The 16067-nt window shown below is 45.1% G+C and overlaps 1 protein-coding gene across 16 annotated transcripts in view; it reads right to left on the minus strand.

The window, feature by feature from the left end:
• Nucleotides 1-16067, minus strand: part of LOC148183468 (ubiquitin-associated protein 2-like) — a 227991-nt gene that overhangs the window by 50932 nt on the left and 160992 nt on the right. For 12 of the 16 annotated variants that reach the window (XM_088061420.1, XM_088061421.1, XM_088061418.1 and 9 more), the window contains 2 exons: nucleotides 15782-15873; nucleotides 14823-14873 (listed from right to left, as the gene is read on the minus strand). In XM_088061420.1, coding sequence (XP_087917546.1) covers nucleotides 14823-14873; nucleotides 15782-15873 — 143 coding nt within the window. Of the gene's footprint in view, nucleotides 1-11270; nucleotides 11917-14822; nucleotides 14874-15781; nucleotides 15874-16067 lie in introns of those variants that run through there. The other 4 variants (XM_088061419.1, XM_088061416.1, XM_088061426.1 and 1 more) reach the window with 3 other exon arrangements.

The following is a 16067-nucleotide window of genomic DNA, read 5'->3' on the forward strand; positions in this document are numbered from 1 at the left end:
TGATTTGGGGTGAGAATTGCCAATGAATTAAACTGTATGGTGTTAATAACTATATAACACTATTATCACCTCTGTAGCAGCTATATGCATCATCACACTGGGCACCTTGTGACATCCATCTTTGCCACATCCATTCCGGAAATATGAACCTGACTTCCCTCTGATTGGCACATTAATGAAGAATGAACTGTCATAAACCAGAACAAGTGCAGCAGTGATAGAATCAGAACTGGCTTCAACATGCAACAATCCAACACCATCCACCATCTTTCCTGCCTGAAAGACTGTTAGGACAGATGGACCCCAAAGTCATGGACTAAATTAACTCAATGGACTTTTATAGGGATGTTCCATAGACTAAGGGAATGATATCTGTCTGTATATCTATCAAAAAATAGGAAAGGTGATGGGATATTGGGAAGTGTAGGGACCTGGCATGATGCAAATTGTATGGAATAAGGGGTGGATACTGTCCTGGTTCCATCTGGGATACAGTTATTTTTTTCTTAGTAGCTGGTACAGTGCTGTGCTTTGGATTTAATATAAGAATAGTGTTGATAACACACTGATGCTTTGTTTGGTTGTTGCTAAGTGGTGCTTATCCTGAGTCAAGGACTTTTTAGTGTCTCATGCTCTGCCAGTGAGAGGGTTGTTATAAACACATATTCTAATATTGGCTTTTCACAAGTATTAAGATGAATGCTATATGTATAATGTTAAAATGACTTTGTTGTAATAGTCGATATAGTATGTTTGAACTGTCTGCTTAGTTAGGATAACATTCAATGAACAGATGATGGGGAACCTGCTGATTATCAACACTCACCGTCTGTGGAAAGGAGCCAAGGCCCAAATTAAAAGGTGATAAGAAGAGAATTAAAACCACAAGCCAAGAAACATGCATGCTCTAAAAAAGGTGGACCCAAGGAGTGGCCATGCTAAAAAGTTTCTGGAAAATGTAAACTAGTTAATAGAAAAGTTTGAATATGCATAAAGTCTATGAATATGCATCAAGTTGATACAATAGAAATGGTATATAAAGGGTGTTTCCAATACACCAGATGTGCTCTTGGCAGAGTGCCAAGCATCCGGCTATTTTAACCCTTTGCTTTATTGTCTTTGTCTCCTACTGTCTTTTTTTATTAAACCTTTTAAAACTTACTAGGAAAGTGAACGTCGCTTTTCACAAAGTGCACAAAAAGCTGTGAGGGATCATGGCCAGGACAGGTGACCCAAACTGTCCAAAGGGATATTTCATACCACAGAACATAATGTCCAGTATATAAACTGGGGAGTTACCACAGTCCAGTGGAATTTTGTCTGGTGTGCTAATTCCAAACCTCCATTTAGGCCTGGAATTAACGCCTTCCTGTTTGCCATCTGTGCCTGTTGTGGTGGCTTATCTTATGGGAACTTCCGTCTTTGAAAGTATTTTGAGACAAGTAAACAGCATTAAGGCCTGACAGTGCTCAAGTGCTTAGACCCAGAGCTACCTCCTCAAATGACATCTGGACTTGGAGAGCTCCTGAGATTCATAAGAAATACATAATTTTACAAATCATCCAAAATGTAAAAAAATGATGTATTGACACAAAAACAAAGATGAGAAATATACCAAAACTAAAAAAAAAAAAAATCACAACCAATGCTGGCATATTACATAAGGAAAAGAGACTTGGGCAGGAAGGGAAATTCAGTAGAACACAATAGGCATCTGTCATGGGGTGAGTTTGTGATGCTTGCATCCCACATCACCTTGTTTATGTTACATATTAAGTTCTGCACCTTTAAGACTGGCTCTGAGAGAGAAGTGGGGGAAAGAAGAAGCGTGCAGTTTGTTTGCAGAAACAGCACTCACTCCCCCGCATCCTTCTCCTGGACTGTGTTGTCTGCAGCATGGACAGGCAGCGGGACAAAGCTCTCCTTTGCTGTTAGTCTTTTAGCTAGCTGAGGCAGGGAAGTTCCCCACACTGTTTTTTTGTGGATGCTAAATGCAAGAAGCAAGCAGGGAGCACAGTGCCTGTGTGAAACTAAGTCACACAAGGTTCTCACTCTGGCCTGAGAAAGCATAAGGAGGAATTGAAACAGTCCTCGGAGAAGGACAACAACCTTCTGCAGACGTTGTTTAGGATCCTTGTTGTTTACTTGTAAGAAACAGTCAAAGGGTGGCGTTCCAATTGACCAATGATGGTGATGTGTAAGTTTGATGACCAATGAGAGTTTTACCTCTCGGACTTTCTCGGACCTGTCTATAAATGAGGATCAAGGATAATAAACTTGTCTCTCCTGTACAACCCACAAGAAAGTCTGTGTCGTACTGCCTTGCCATTCCTAATATAGTGTGACATCTGGTGGACCCCAACGACATGATTTGCAGCAGAGACTGAGTAGGTGCCACCCACTTTTTCCTCGAAAGAAAGGTAAGCAAAAAAATCTCCCGTGCTCTCCTGGAGAGAGTTGGTCTTTCCGACCACGGGATAGAGGGCCCTGCCGGTGAGTGGGCCTGGAATGGCAATCTCAACAAAGCTAGAGCTTAAATTCCCGGGATAATCCACTGTGTTTGCGTAATTGCATTTGCGGGCCGTTGAGATAAAAGGTTTCCTGCAAAAGGAAGCCAAAGTTCCGCAGAGGAACAACTCGTTCTCTCTCTGAATTGGATATAAGCAGCACTTGAGACCCCCTGTATCAGAAGGCTTTAAAGTGTTACAGCTGTGGCCATCTAAGCATGGTAATGTGAGAGCGGCAGCAGCAGCAGGGGCAGCAGCAGCAGCAGCAGGGGCAGCAGCAGCAGCAGGGGCAGCAGCAGCAGCAGGGGCAGCAGCAGCAGCAGGGGCAGCAGCAGCAGCAGGGGCAGCAGCAGCAGCAGGGGCAGCAGCAGCAGCAGGGGCAGCAGCAGCAGCAGGGGCAGCAGCAGCAGCAGGGGCAGCAGCAGCAGCAGGGGCAGCAGCAGAGCGTCCCTGCCACAGCCAGCCCGGTTTCCCTGCCTGGCATGTACCGCACTCCCTGTGCCAGCCCGTCCGGACTTCTGAAAACACAGACTAGCTCCGGTGATACAGCTTTGGACGGAACACCGTGGTCCTGAAGCTGAGAAGTCGGACAAAAGACGCTGTAACAAAGGGTTTTCCCCATGGTCCTGCCCCGTAGGTTTTGGGGCGAGAAAGTTTGCTTTCTAAGTGTTTTATGCCTTTAACTTTTCCTATGTTTGTTTTAAGGATTCCCCGTGTGCTCTCCCTGCGGCGCCGCAGGCGGAGCCCCCCCCCCCCTTCCCCCCCGCTCCGATGTTGGGGGGGCCGAAGCGATGGCCGGGCGGGGGGTTGGAAGAGCAGCTCGGATTTCTCAGTCCGGGTTCCTCCTCCCTCCCGCCGCGCGGCGCGGCAGCCGCTGCTGTACTGTTAGCACACAGCGCGGCAGGGGATGAGCGCAGCTCCCCCGCTCCCACGGAGCGGCTCCGCCAAGGGAATGGCAGTTTGTCTTCGCCCCCCCTTCCCCTGGGGGTGACGAACGAAAGGGTACTGATATATTGATTACAGAATGTGAATCTACTGACATGATATTGTCGATAAGCTACAGTTCTAGAGGTTCATTTGGTTTTTACACCAAGATTTTTAAGAATTTTGTTTTAAAATTGTATCATGTAAGAGATTCTTTTCCAGTTAGGGTGGGCACTGGCCACGCCTTAGCTCTTTCTCGACAAGAATTACAAACACACCCAGATATTTCTGCAGCAAAATTACATACACGAGTTTTTTGACTCAACAATTTAACCTGTACATATAACAGCTGAATCAATCTTTGGAGTGAACCTGAAACCCTTGTCATGGAAGGGTGTTCAGGTCTTCACTAAACAGAAACACTTTAGCTGTTTGCAGTTTCTGAGCTGATTAAAAAAAAAAAAAAAGAATTTGAGCAAGGTATATTTGTATTAGAAATTTGAAAAATAAATTATCAAATCTAAATTTTGATTGATTAATAACAGCAAAGTTTAATTAATTTATTAACTTAGGAGAAGATATGCCTGTTTTATTATCAGCAGGTTCAAACAGTCACATCAAACACCCATCACCTTTGAGGAGTGAAAAAGAACACGTGTTTCAAGATTGAAGACATCTAGTGATGCTAAAGATCAACGTCTTCAGCTGATAAACTTTTCCCTGAGTTTAATTTATTTGGACTCTAAGCCAAAAATTATTAATTTTCCAAAAAGATGTAATTGTACCTCATGTAATATCTCACATGCTTTTGGTTTGTTTGTAGCTAACAAGGGCTGTGGTTTTACTTTGTGGTAATTGGGATCATGTAAATCTTTAGGAATCAAGTTCATCAACCAAATTCCTCCATTGATATTAATGTTTTCAATTCAAATTATCATCCTACAGGTATCATTGGCAAAACTGAACAACCAATGGTCCAATCCTGCACAAAGCCCATACAGCTCACTCTGGTATTTTCACTACAATTTCTGCAAAGGTAAAAAAGTGTAAGTGCAAATACACAGATTTCCAAAAGCTCAGAAAGGGCTTTGGAGATTCAAAGTCTAAATATTTGGCCTGTACAGTTTTGCAGCCTTTATCGGAGTAGACCTTCTACTCCTTGAGGAAGTAGATCATCTCATCAGCTATCACATGCCTTTGCAACCATAAAAAAAAAACAAACAAAAAACCACCCCAAAAAAATAAAAAGAAAAAACAAACAAAAAAGCAGCACCTATGCTGTCTGAATTAATTGCTCATTTGAAACAATTTGAAAATTGTGAAAAACAGGAAAAGCTATTGATACCTGCAAGGATGAATCTGACTGTCAAGTAATAAAAGGTCACAAACCAAGTTTGGTCCAGTTAAGTACCTCTGAATTTGGTCATTGAATCTGCTTATATAGTAGACATAACCAAATGTTTGGATTACTCACTTCTGAAAGAGGTCAGTGGTGCAACCTTGTTTCATTATTGAAAATTTTCCCTGCACATTCAGAGTCACTCCAATTTGCCAAGTTTAACTGACTCCTTGCAAGAATGAACAAGACTTAATGGTAATGCATATAGCATGTGCAAGAGAATCACCCTGACCATTCTAAGTCAGTGTCCAATCGAAGTCTCGTCTGGTAATCGACAAGTTACTAAAGGGACTTCTGATGCTGTGTTTGTTCTCTTTCCTGCAAGGGTCCAGCAGGAGATGACAAATGCTGCCTTTCTGCCCTAAAAGAAAAAAGGGGAACTGTGGATGCTAAATGCAAGCAGGGAGCACAGAGCCTGTGTGAAACTAAGTCACACAAGGTTCTCACTCTGGCCTGGGAAAGCATAAGGAGGAATCCAAACAGTCCTTGGAGAAGTGTTGTAATGCATTTAGAAAAATGGTATAACCCAAGATGTACCTCTGAAATGCAGAGTGTTAGCTTCTTCCCCTTGTGTCTTCCTCCCCAGTTTTCCTTATTGGCTGTGTGAATGTAACCCTTCCCCTTCCCCCTGCCTTCAAAAAGACGCATTATCAATTTTCTTCCTCTTTCTCTCTTTCCCCACACGATCCCTGGAATAAAGCTGCAATACCATCTCAGCAAGGGAAAGAGCCTCGGTTTAGTTCCTCTGTTCCATGCTATAGAGGGGCAGGGAACATATAGAAAATATAGCAGAGAAGTGTCTCCCTGAAAACTCAGCTTCTGAGCTTGCTAACATAGTTTTCTAAGGACTTTCCCAGGACAGTAACTGTAAACATAGATATGTATACATTCTTTCTGTTACACGTCTTGTGATGGGCATCTCTCATGGCCAGTGCAGGGGGAAAGTGTTATCCTGACCATCCAATCCCTGGCCATGGTAAGAAGCCTATAAATCCTGGGAGGAAAAATAAACTCTGCTCTTTCCTTCACCACACCTCGACCTGTGTCCACGTTATCTATTCATCTTCAGCGGTAACATCTGGTGACCCGACGTGTTTTGCACGTGTGTTACAGGGTACTGTCTAGCCTGCGGCTATGGATGGTTTTGGGCTTTCTCTTACGGAGGGCCTGGTTCTGGAAATATGGCATGCGGTGTCTGATCAGAGGGGGATTGATGTTTCATATGCTGACTTTCAGCGATTGTGTGAGTATGGCAGAATAGAGGGGTTTTTCCCTGTGGTTGAAGCGATTTTTTCGCAGTCAGCTTGGGACGCTTTAGGCGATTCCTTGATCGAGTCTCTGCTGGTCGGTTATGAGCCCCGGTTGCTCCGGCTGCTCGGGATCTGGCGACGGTGCGGCTTTCTGAGGTCGGGTCCCGAGGTCAGCTCCCCCGGGATCGCCGGGGCCCCCAGCAGGTTGAACAGGGGCGCCGCGGGATCGGTGGGTGTAACGCCGCCTCGGCCTGCGCCCCGGCGGTGTAGGCCCGGGGCGGGGTTGGGTCCCCGCCAGCAGGCTGTCTGGGGCGCTGCGGACCCGGGGGGTGTAATGCCGCCCCGGCCCGTGCCCCGGCGGTGGAAGCCCGGGGCGGGGTCGCCTCTTCCGTGTGCCCTCCCGGCACAGACCGATGGGGGGGTGCCTGAACGGGGGGCGGCGCCGGCCCTGGGGGATGCCTCAGGGTCTGTCCCGTGTCCCTGCTGCGGCTGGGCCGTGCCTTGCCCCGCGGTGGGGGACGGGCCGGGCCCGGGCCCCACGCCGGCAGCCGAGCACACTGCTCCAGTGCAGGAGCGGCCAGCACCGCTTCTTGGACCTTTCGCCCCTGGAGAAACGCTGTTAGGGGCAGTTCTCAGTGCTGCCCCCCCCGCGCCAGATTCGTGGGGTGTGGGGGCGGGTTCTGCGAGTGCTGCGGACGCCGGGCCGGGTTCTGCCGACCCCACGCTGCCGGTTTTCCCTCCTGGGAGCCCGGGCTGTTCCCTGGCAGCGGAGGATGACAATGCCACGGCTTCGCAGGCTGTGCCTGTACCGGCGCCTCGGTCCTTCCCGGCGCTGGAGGTGGGCTGTGCTGAACTGCCTCCAAACCCCCCCGCCTCGGGTTCCCAGGCATTGCCCGAGCCTGCGGCTGGAGCCGGCCCTCCCCTGTCGCCTCCTGCGGCTGTGGCAGAGCAAGGTCCTGAGCTGTTTACCACTGGCTCCGGTGGTGATGCCGCGGGGACGGAGCCAGTGGCCTTGACGGGCCAGGGGTCCCAGGCTGCTGGAGCCTCTTCGGCTGGCCTGTGGACCTTGTCCTCCTGTAAAATGACTGTGCAGCTGAGCGTATCAGGCATTCCATGTGCTTCCAAATGCTTTGGTCCGGTGGGTGAGAGCTTGAGTGTTCTTGTGGCGTGGTTGAATGTCACTGCCCAAGGCACCATTGTTCACCTAGGGGACGTTGATTCGGATTTCCTGGGGTGCATTTCTGCCATGGGTTCCACACTCACCCCTCCTGTTCCTATCCCTGTGGGACCTGGATTTGTTCACCTTGTGCCTTTTGAGTTTTATGTTTGCAGAGCTGAGACCCAGCTGCGGGGAGATGGTGGCTTTGGGTTCCCTGGACCTCCCTGGGTCACTGGACTGCTGTTCTGACAGCCAGGGATCGTCCTGAACGGGTCTGCACCCGGTCCATCCTTGGTGAGATGCTGTCAGACATTAGCTTCCGTGGGTTTTGACACTGGCATGGACATCATGATTGTCTGGTTTGCTGACGGGCCCCCGGGGTGACCCTTGGACCCAATGTTGACACATTCAACACAAAGAAGAACTTGAGACTGACTCTTTGATCAGCATTTTCTGTTGTCTTTTCTCATGATAGACTAGTCACCCTCTGTGACTTGATGCAAGAACAGTTGGATCACAGTGATCTGGAGTTTCAACCAGTCCCTGGGACATTCCTGTTTTCTGTATCAAGAAGAAGTCTGGGAATGGGGGTTGCTGTAATAGCTCCAGAAAGTTAATGCTATGATGGAAAGCATGGGGATGTTGCAGGCTAGCATGCCTTCACCTGCCATGCTTCCTGCTGATTGGCTAGTCCTCATTGTGGATCTGAAGGATTGTTTTTGCAATTCCTTTGCATCCCGATGACAGACCGAAATTAGCCTTTCTGGTGCCAGCTATCATTAATGCTGAGCCCACACAGGGATATCAATGGAGATTTTGCCATAAGGCATGCAAAATTTGCCGGCATTTGCCAATGATATGGGGCTCTAGCCCTCTCTGAAGTTTGCAAGCAGTTTCCTGCTGCTCGTTTCTACAACCTCCCTGAAATTATTTGAGGGTCAAAATCATTTTTGGGACAAAAAGTCCCGCATTTGGAGGTGCAATTATCATTTTTTTGCATTCAGTGCAGACACTGCATGAATGGTGTCCAGATATTAATGGACTTTCACATGGTTGTGTCCTTATATGGGACCGACCATGACAGAACTGTCTCCCTTGTTTGGTCTCTTAAAGGGGGACTCTGATTTTAAAGTCACCTCTGACACTGACCCTACAGGCACAGTAGATGGTGGAGGAGGTTCTGTGAGCAGTTTCTGCTCCTTAAGTTTATTACATTAATCTTTCCATTGATGTCGCTGGTTTGTTTTTCTGTTGTTTTTGTTTGTTTTGTTTTTTTTGTAATAACGAAAGGGTGAGATATCGCCCTGAAATTACAGCCTTCTGATTGTATGGAGTATTGTATTTTTCTATTATTTATTTTTTGATTGTTTATAATGTTGTTAGTTTCTTTGTTCATTTTTCTTTTTGTTAAACCAAAAAGGGTGAGATGTCGCCCTGAAAACTCAGCTTCTGAGCTTGCTAACATAGTTTTCTAAGGACTTTCCCAGGAAAGTAACTGTAAACATAGATATGTGAACATTCTTTCAGTTACACATCTTGTGATGGGCATCTCTCATGGCCAGTGCAGGGGGAAAGTGTTATCCTGACCATCCAATCCCTGGCCATGGTAAGAAGCCTATAAATCCTGGGAGGAAAAATAAACTCTGCTCTTTCCTTCACCACACCTCGACCTGTGTCCGCGTTATCTATTCATCTTCAGCGGTAACAGAGAAGGACAACAACCTTCTGCAGATGTTGTTTAGGATCCTTGTTGTTTACTTGTAAAAAGCAGTCAAGGGATGGTGTTCCACTTAACCAATGATGGTGATGTGTAAGTTTGATGACCAATGAGAGTTTTACGTCATGGACTTTCTCGGACCTGTCTATAAATGAGGATCAAGGATAATAAACTTGTCTCTCTTGTACAACCCACAAGAGAGTCTGTAGTACTGCCTCGTTGTTCCTAATATAGTGAGACATTTTTTTCCTTTTTTCTTGGATCTGTTCAAACCTGCTCTGGACTGAAAACCCAAAAAAACCCTGGGAGCTTACGCCTGTAGTCCTTCAAGTCCTGGACCTCGGCACTTTTCAGTGCCGGAGGGACTGATAAGAACCTGAGCGAGCCAAGCTACACCCCACGACAAGGACTTTGCTGGATGTGCCATCTCTTTGAACAGCAAGAGGTTTCATTGTTTAATATTACTCTATTCCTGTTATATAAACAGGTTTTTTCCACTTTTCTCCAAGGAAATATTTCCCAAACCACTTGGGGGAGGGGCCACTTAAATTTGCTTTCTGGAGGGACCCCATTCAGAGGTTTTCTCCCAAATTTGCCCTAAACCATGACAAATACATTAATTGGCACCCAATGCATGGCTCGAGAAAGTGGAAAAGAATCTGTACTGATTGCATTTTAGTTGTACTTATTTTGTATTGGGATAAAGCAGTCAGTAGCCATGTTGTTTGAATTCATGTCTCTTGGGGTAGAGGCCTTTATGTGGTTCTGGTCCCTAGGCTTTTTTTAAGTTTTAATATCTTTTTGGTCCCTAGGTTTATTTTCTTATCCAGAGATAGCTCCAGTATTGTCCCTAACATGTAGCTTTTACAGTAGAGGACCACAGATTAAAATAGCTGTTGTGCTGGGCTCGCTGATAATGATTTATAGGAAGTTTATAGAGGTACTGGAGTGTTTGAGTTTTTTGGTTAACACACTAAATAATGTGGTGGATTTTAGCGCTAGCTAAAATCACCAGGGTACTTACTTACAGGGTACTTCCTTATTCTTTGTTATGAGATACAGATTAGGAGAAGGGTAAAACAGGTTTAAAATTTAAAAGGAATAAAGAAACTTTATTAATAGGATTACAAGAATAAGAAACCAGAATAAAACTTCTAGAAACTTTTCCTCCCCCTACCTTTTTTTTTTTTTTTCTCAACTGACAATGTAGAGACAAAACTTGGGATGTTAAAACAGTACTAACTATACAATACAATTTTGTCAGTCCTTGTAGGGAGAGGAAGGTTGTTTTGTCATGCCATGGAGACTTCTCCACAAGAAACAGTTTTTTGATGTTTTTTTTGTTTTTACAAATAGCAGCCGCCCGGGTACAAATTTTTCTATCGTGCCCTCCTCCCATTTTCACAGCCCTCTTAGAGGTGTGTTTATGGGTCATGAACTTAAGGGGTATTATTTTAAGGATGAGTTATTTAAAGGTAAAGGTATTTTTTATGTGTTTTTGTGATCATCTTTGGGAACAGAGATTTTTTTTCTTCTCTCCCTGGGGGCAAAGGGTTTTTATCAGCTCTCATCTCTATGTTTAAACGTTTTATGGGATTACAGTTATTTTATTTGTTTAGCTTTATTAATGGATACTTTTGTTCAGATTTACAGTTTGAATATTTAATTCCCCTAATACTCTTTCATAAATTAAAGGAGATTTATTGTTTATCTCTATGGCTTTATCAAAAGAATATTTCAGCCCCATTCGGCATTTTTTCATTATTTTTTTATTTGACTTTGATGTTTTATGCTGCTTTTTAAGTGTCAATTACTCTTTTCTCTCCCTGGGGGAAAAACCAGGTCTGCAGGTCTCATCTGTGTAGTGAAAGAGTTAAATTTCTTGTTCAGTTTTGTGGATGGTCGCGTGATCTCTGCTGGGGCAGCGGCTGGATGGCTTCCCCTCCCCCTGCCCAGCAGTTTTTGGTAAAACTCAGTGGCTGCAGAATTTCAGCCAAGCTGGGGCCGGCCTGGCCCAACAGCACTGCTGGAAAGGGCTCAGCAGACTCTGCGCAAGGGCTCAGCCCCCCTGGGAAAGGGCTTTGGCCACCCTGCTGGAACATGACCCAGAGGGCTTCCCAGGAGAGGCCAGCACCACAGCAGAGCTCGGCCCAGCCTGGGGGCGTTACCCCACAATCTCCATCCCCCGTCCAAGAGCTGCTGGAATCCAGCCCAGCCCCCTCCAGGCCGCACAGGCCGCAGGGGAGAGGGGCCAGCCCCTGCAGAGCTCTTCTACCTTTCAAAGCTGGAAACAAAGAGAGAGAAGTTCCCGAGCTTGGGTTTTTAAAAGGTGGTATTCACAGAGGTAGACTTATTTTTCAGTGGTGCAAAATGCTGTCAGTTCTCAGAACTGGCTAGCTATTGGCCTATCTCAAGCACAGAAGAAACTCCCAGCAGCTTTTTTCAAAGAAATCACTTCCGTGGGTGTTTTTTATTGCTTTTCTTAAATGTTAAACTACTACACTGAGTTTGTGCCAGGTATATTCAGTTTATGGTTTCTTCGTTCTACCCTGCGTCCCAGTCCCAGTAGCATGTTTCGGGGGTTTATTGGTAATTGCACCCAGTTTGTTAGAGGAGGAGCAGGGGGTAAGACTTTTAAGCCTTTCCTTTCCTTCTCCTTTGAATCTGTTACCTCCCTTGTTGAGAATGTTCAGTGTCCCCTGAGTGTTAAGGAAAGAACTTGCCTGTTATTTCATCTGGTAAGCTTCCTCTATATTGTCTGCAGCTCCTTTAGAGTGAAGGCCAAGATGTCTAGAGGAGCTGATGAGACCCCTGACGCAGGAGTAAACCCAGATATTGAAAATCCTAAGTGGTGTGGAGAATGGAAGGATATGGGCGAAACCCTGAAGGAATTTCCTGATCCTATAGCCTGGGACTTTCCACGTGAACAAATTCAGAACCCAGCTGAGGTGGGGAAATACCTGAAAGAGAAGTGCCATGATGATTATAAGGAGAAAAAGATCACTGCAATAAGCTGAGCCCTGGTGTATGCTTACCGCATGCTGCTAGATACTGTAGGACAGGAGATAGAGGCAGTGAGGCAGCGAGATAAATCAGCAGCTACCCGTCACTCAGGCTGCAGCTAAGCCAGCAGCTAAACCAGACAGTGAGCCCAAGCTAGCAGCTAAACCAGACAGTGAGCCTAAACCAATGGTTGTTGCTCCTACCACAAGAGGCATGAAACACAAACCCAAAACCAATCGGCCAGTGGATGATAATGATGATGATGATATGGGGGAAGGACCCTCAAGGCCAGAAACTGACACAAAATCAAAAGCCACTATTAATTCCTTTTCCCTGAAGGACCTTCGTGGCCTAAGAAAGGATTACACTCAACGACCTGATGAATCTATAATTAGTTGGTTAGTCCTTTCTTGGGACACCGCAGGTGAGGCTACAATTCTGGACAGTACTGAAGCAAGGCATTTGGGATCCCTGTCGCATGATCCAGTTATAGACCAAGGAATGATATGGGGGGCTAACCCTCACAGTCTCTGGGCACGGATCCTGGGAAGTGTGGCACAAAGATACCTGTGTGCAGATGATCTCTATATGCAGAAAACACAGTGGAAGACCATAGAACAAGGGATTCAATGCTTGAGAGAAATGGCAGTGGCAGAGATTGTCTTCTCAGATGACCTAAACACTCAGAATCCAGACTTGGTGCCATGTACATCCGTGATGTGGCAAAAACTTGTACGACTCCGGCCACAAGAATACGCTTCTGCTTTAGCAATAATGAAGCGGGATGACAGAGAGGAGACCGTGCTTGATATGTCAAAGAAGCTCTGAGAATATGCAGATGCCGTGCATGGCCCCACACATGCAAGAATCGCAGCTGTGGAAACACGTTTGCAGAAATTAGAAGACAAGATGGAGGAGAACCACAAGAAACTCAGGGAGGAGATTAAAGAGGGCTTTCTCCATATCTTGGCAATACAGGTCAGAAATCCTGGTACCAAAGACAAACATCCCCCAGAGAAGGAGAGAAGGTACACCCCACGAGCTGAGCTGTGGTTCTTCCTGTGTGACTGTGGAGAAAACATGAGGAGATGGGATGGAAAATCTACTGCTGCTCTGGCACAACGGGCACTTGAAAGACAGCAAGACTCAGAGAGAAAGTTCCACCAAAAAGTAAGCTGCTCCAGTAGCCCGTAGCCAAACTGCCAGGCATGATAATGATGACGACATGTCCGATCACCTTGAAGCAACGTCCAAGACATATGCCCAGGGAAAGAAGGATAACGAGGTTTAGAAGGGCCCTGCCTCTAGCTAGGTAGAGGCTAGGGAAAACCGTGCCTTTTGGACTGTGTGGATTCGTTGGCCTGGCACATCAGAACCAAAAAATATGAGGCCTTGGTCAACACTGGTGCACAGTGCACATCAATCCCATCAAGACGTAGGGGTAGAATCTGTTTCTATTGCTGGCATTACAGGTGGATCACAGGATTTTACTTTGGTGGAAGCTGATGTGAGCCTGACTGGAAATGAGTAGAATAAACACCCTATTGTGACTGGTCAAGAGGCCCCATGCATTTTGGGCATAGACTTCCTCCAAAGTGGGTATTTCAAAGACCCAAAGGGATTCAGGTGGGCATTTGGGATAGCAGCTGTAGAGACAGAGGGCGTCAAGCAATTGAACACCTTGCCTGGACTGTCAGAGAGCCCATCTGCAGTAGGACTTCTGAATGGGGGAAGAACGAGTACCAATTTCCACTTTGACAGTGCACTGCCGGCAGTACAGAACAACTCAAGATGCTGTGATCCCCATCCATAAGATGATATGAGAGCTGGAGAGCCAAGGGGTGGTCAGCAAAACCCACTCACCCTTCAACAGCCCCATTTGGCCTGTGCGCGAATTTGAAGTAAAATGGAGATTGTGGACTATCATGCCTTGAATGGACACCACTGAGCGCTGTGGTGCCAGACATGTTGAAGCTCCAGTATGAGTTGGAGTCCAAGGCAGCAAAGTGGTATGCAACTATTGATATTGGCAATGCATTTCTTCAATGCATTCATTGCCAGCATGAATATTTGTCTGCAAGGGGCATATTTCCAAGAAACCTCCATCCGATAAGATTATAACGATATGCACTCAAAACAGCATGAATATTCATCTGCAAGTAGTGTATTTCCAAGAAGCCCGACAAGATTACAACATATGCACCCAAAACAGCATGAATATTCTTCTGCAAGAAGTGTATTCTAAGGGACCCCCAAAAAGCCTGAAAACATATAAAAAGCACCCTGGGACAGTCGCAGTTTGTGAAGCATGTTGAAGCGGTGCTAGAGAGCCCCTCCCTGCCTCACCTGACGCTGTTTGCCCAGTTCAGCGCTGATCTGACTTTTGCTTGTGGCTTTTTATGATTGTATTTTGATTATACAATAAATTCTTTTTATTAATCAAATTGGCTACTCATTTATAACAGAGTTTTTTTGTTTTCCCCGCAGTTTAGGTGACATGAGCACCTCCAAAACCTGCCATATGCACCTACTGGCTGCCAATTTGTTTACTTGCTGTTCAGTCCTACCTCTTGGTAAAAGAAAACATTGACACACAGACTTCAAGTAGATTTGACATCATACTCTCCCTATAACAAAGAAAAATTTCTCCACTCAAAAGCACAGAGCACATTTGCTTCTATTTAGAAATTGACAGTTTCATTGTATCAATTTAAACCACCTAGAGAATGATGATTAAAAAACCAGCATATAGAACATAAAGATAAGCTCTCAGTCACTATCAAATGAATTAATTTGTGTTGCAGAAATGATCAACACTGAAGATAACTTGTTTAAAAGTAAATAAACCAAGCCATTTACTTACCATTGGCAGCCTGGATTGAAGCATCTGGAGATCATCATAACCATAAATCTGCTTAAAGACAGATAAAAATAAAACATTATAACACATTTCTCTGATGATGATCAGTTTGGGGCTCTTTTTAAACAGTTTGACCTAGGACTGGTCTATTCTAAAGATGTACATATATGTGTCACATTGTGCTATCATGGTGCACTGTAGCATTTTAAGGCTAGAAGAGCAAAGCTTAAAATGGCTTTTCACTCTGATGTTGTTTCCTTGTGACAGCAGTCCTCTGAGAATATTACTGTCCCATGTTCAATATGATTTTTGCAGATACATCATTCATCAAATTGTGAAAAATCTACAGAGCATTCAGAATTGGGAGTAAGAGCAACAGCCTTCTTTGCTGTAATAATCACTTCTGAAAATAGCACGATTTAAGATTTGATGACTAGACCACAAAGCAACCTATGGTATCCCCTTGCATTTGGTGTGATATAGAAGAATTATTAGAATAAAGTTTCTGATTCAAAAAAGATAACCAAAAATATGTTGATTCTGGTTAGATACCAAAAAGTTATGTGCAATCTATTAAAGTATGACTGACAGGACACATGACACATTTCAACTATTACTATGCACTATTACTATTACATTACTATGTATTACTATCTACTCCAGTGATACAAACGTAAATGGGTCTAATTTTATTCAAAGGGCCTAAAACCTGATAATGCTGAAAACCATAGCAACATGCATGTTCAGCTTCAACAGCAGCCAGATCAGGTTTGTACCAACACTTATACAGTTTACTATCAACAGTAAACCCTCACTGAATACATCTAACATTCTTCAGCATTTGGAATAAGAATTCCAGGTGCAACATGTGCCAACAGAAATGCCTTGGTATAGACAACAGCAGGTCTGGAGGGCTCACTTGCACCAAGGCTTAAGCAATCAAGGACAAACAAATTGCTTACTGGGTAGGCAGGCAGAAGTCCTCCAGGTCCCACAATATACTGGTTATGCAACAAGGGTGGTACACCTTGAGGCAGATTTGGGGGAGCTTTGCCTGTAGAATTAAAATACAGGCACTTTAACAAGTCTTTAGAAAAGAAAAGGCTTCAGCATTGAGACAAGATAGCTTACAAGTCCTGGCAACTGCACTGTCTTAGTTTGTAAAAGCAGAACTACACAGAAGAATTTTGTGCTAGTTGATGAAAATGCTTAAAATAGCCTGGAGAGTTTAACCATGTGCAGAACTTA

This window comes from Pseudopodoces humilis, chromosome 12, assembly GCF_049639895.1.
Source record: "Pseudopodoces humilis isolate 2021_Gansu_Grassland_sample_001 chromosome 12, ASM4963989v1, whole genome shotgun sequence".
Classification (NCBI taxonomy): domain Eukaryota; kingdom Metazoa; phylum Chordata; class Aves; order Passeriformes; family Paridae; genus Pseudopodoces; species Pseudopodoces humilis.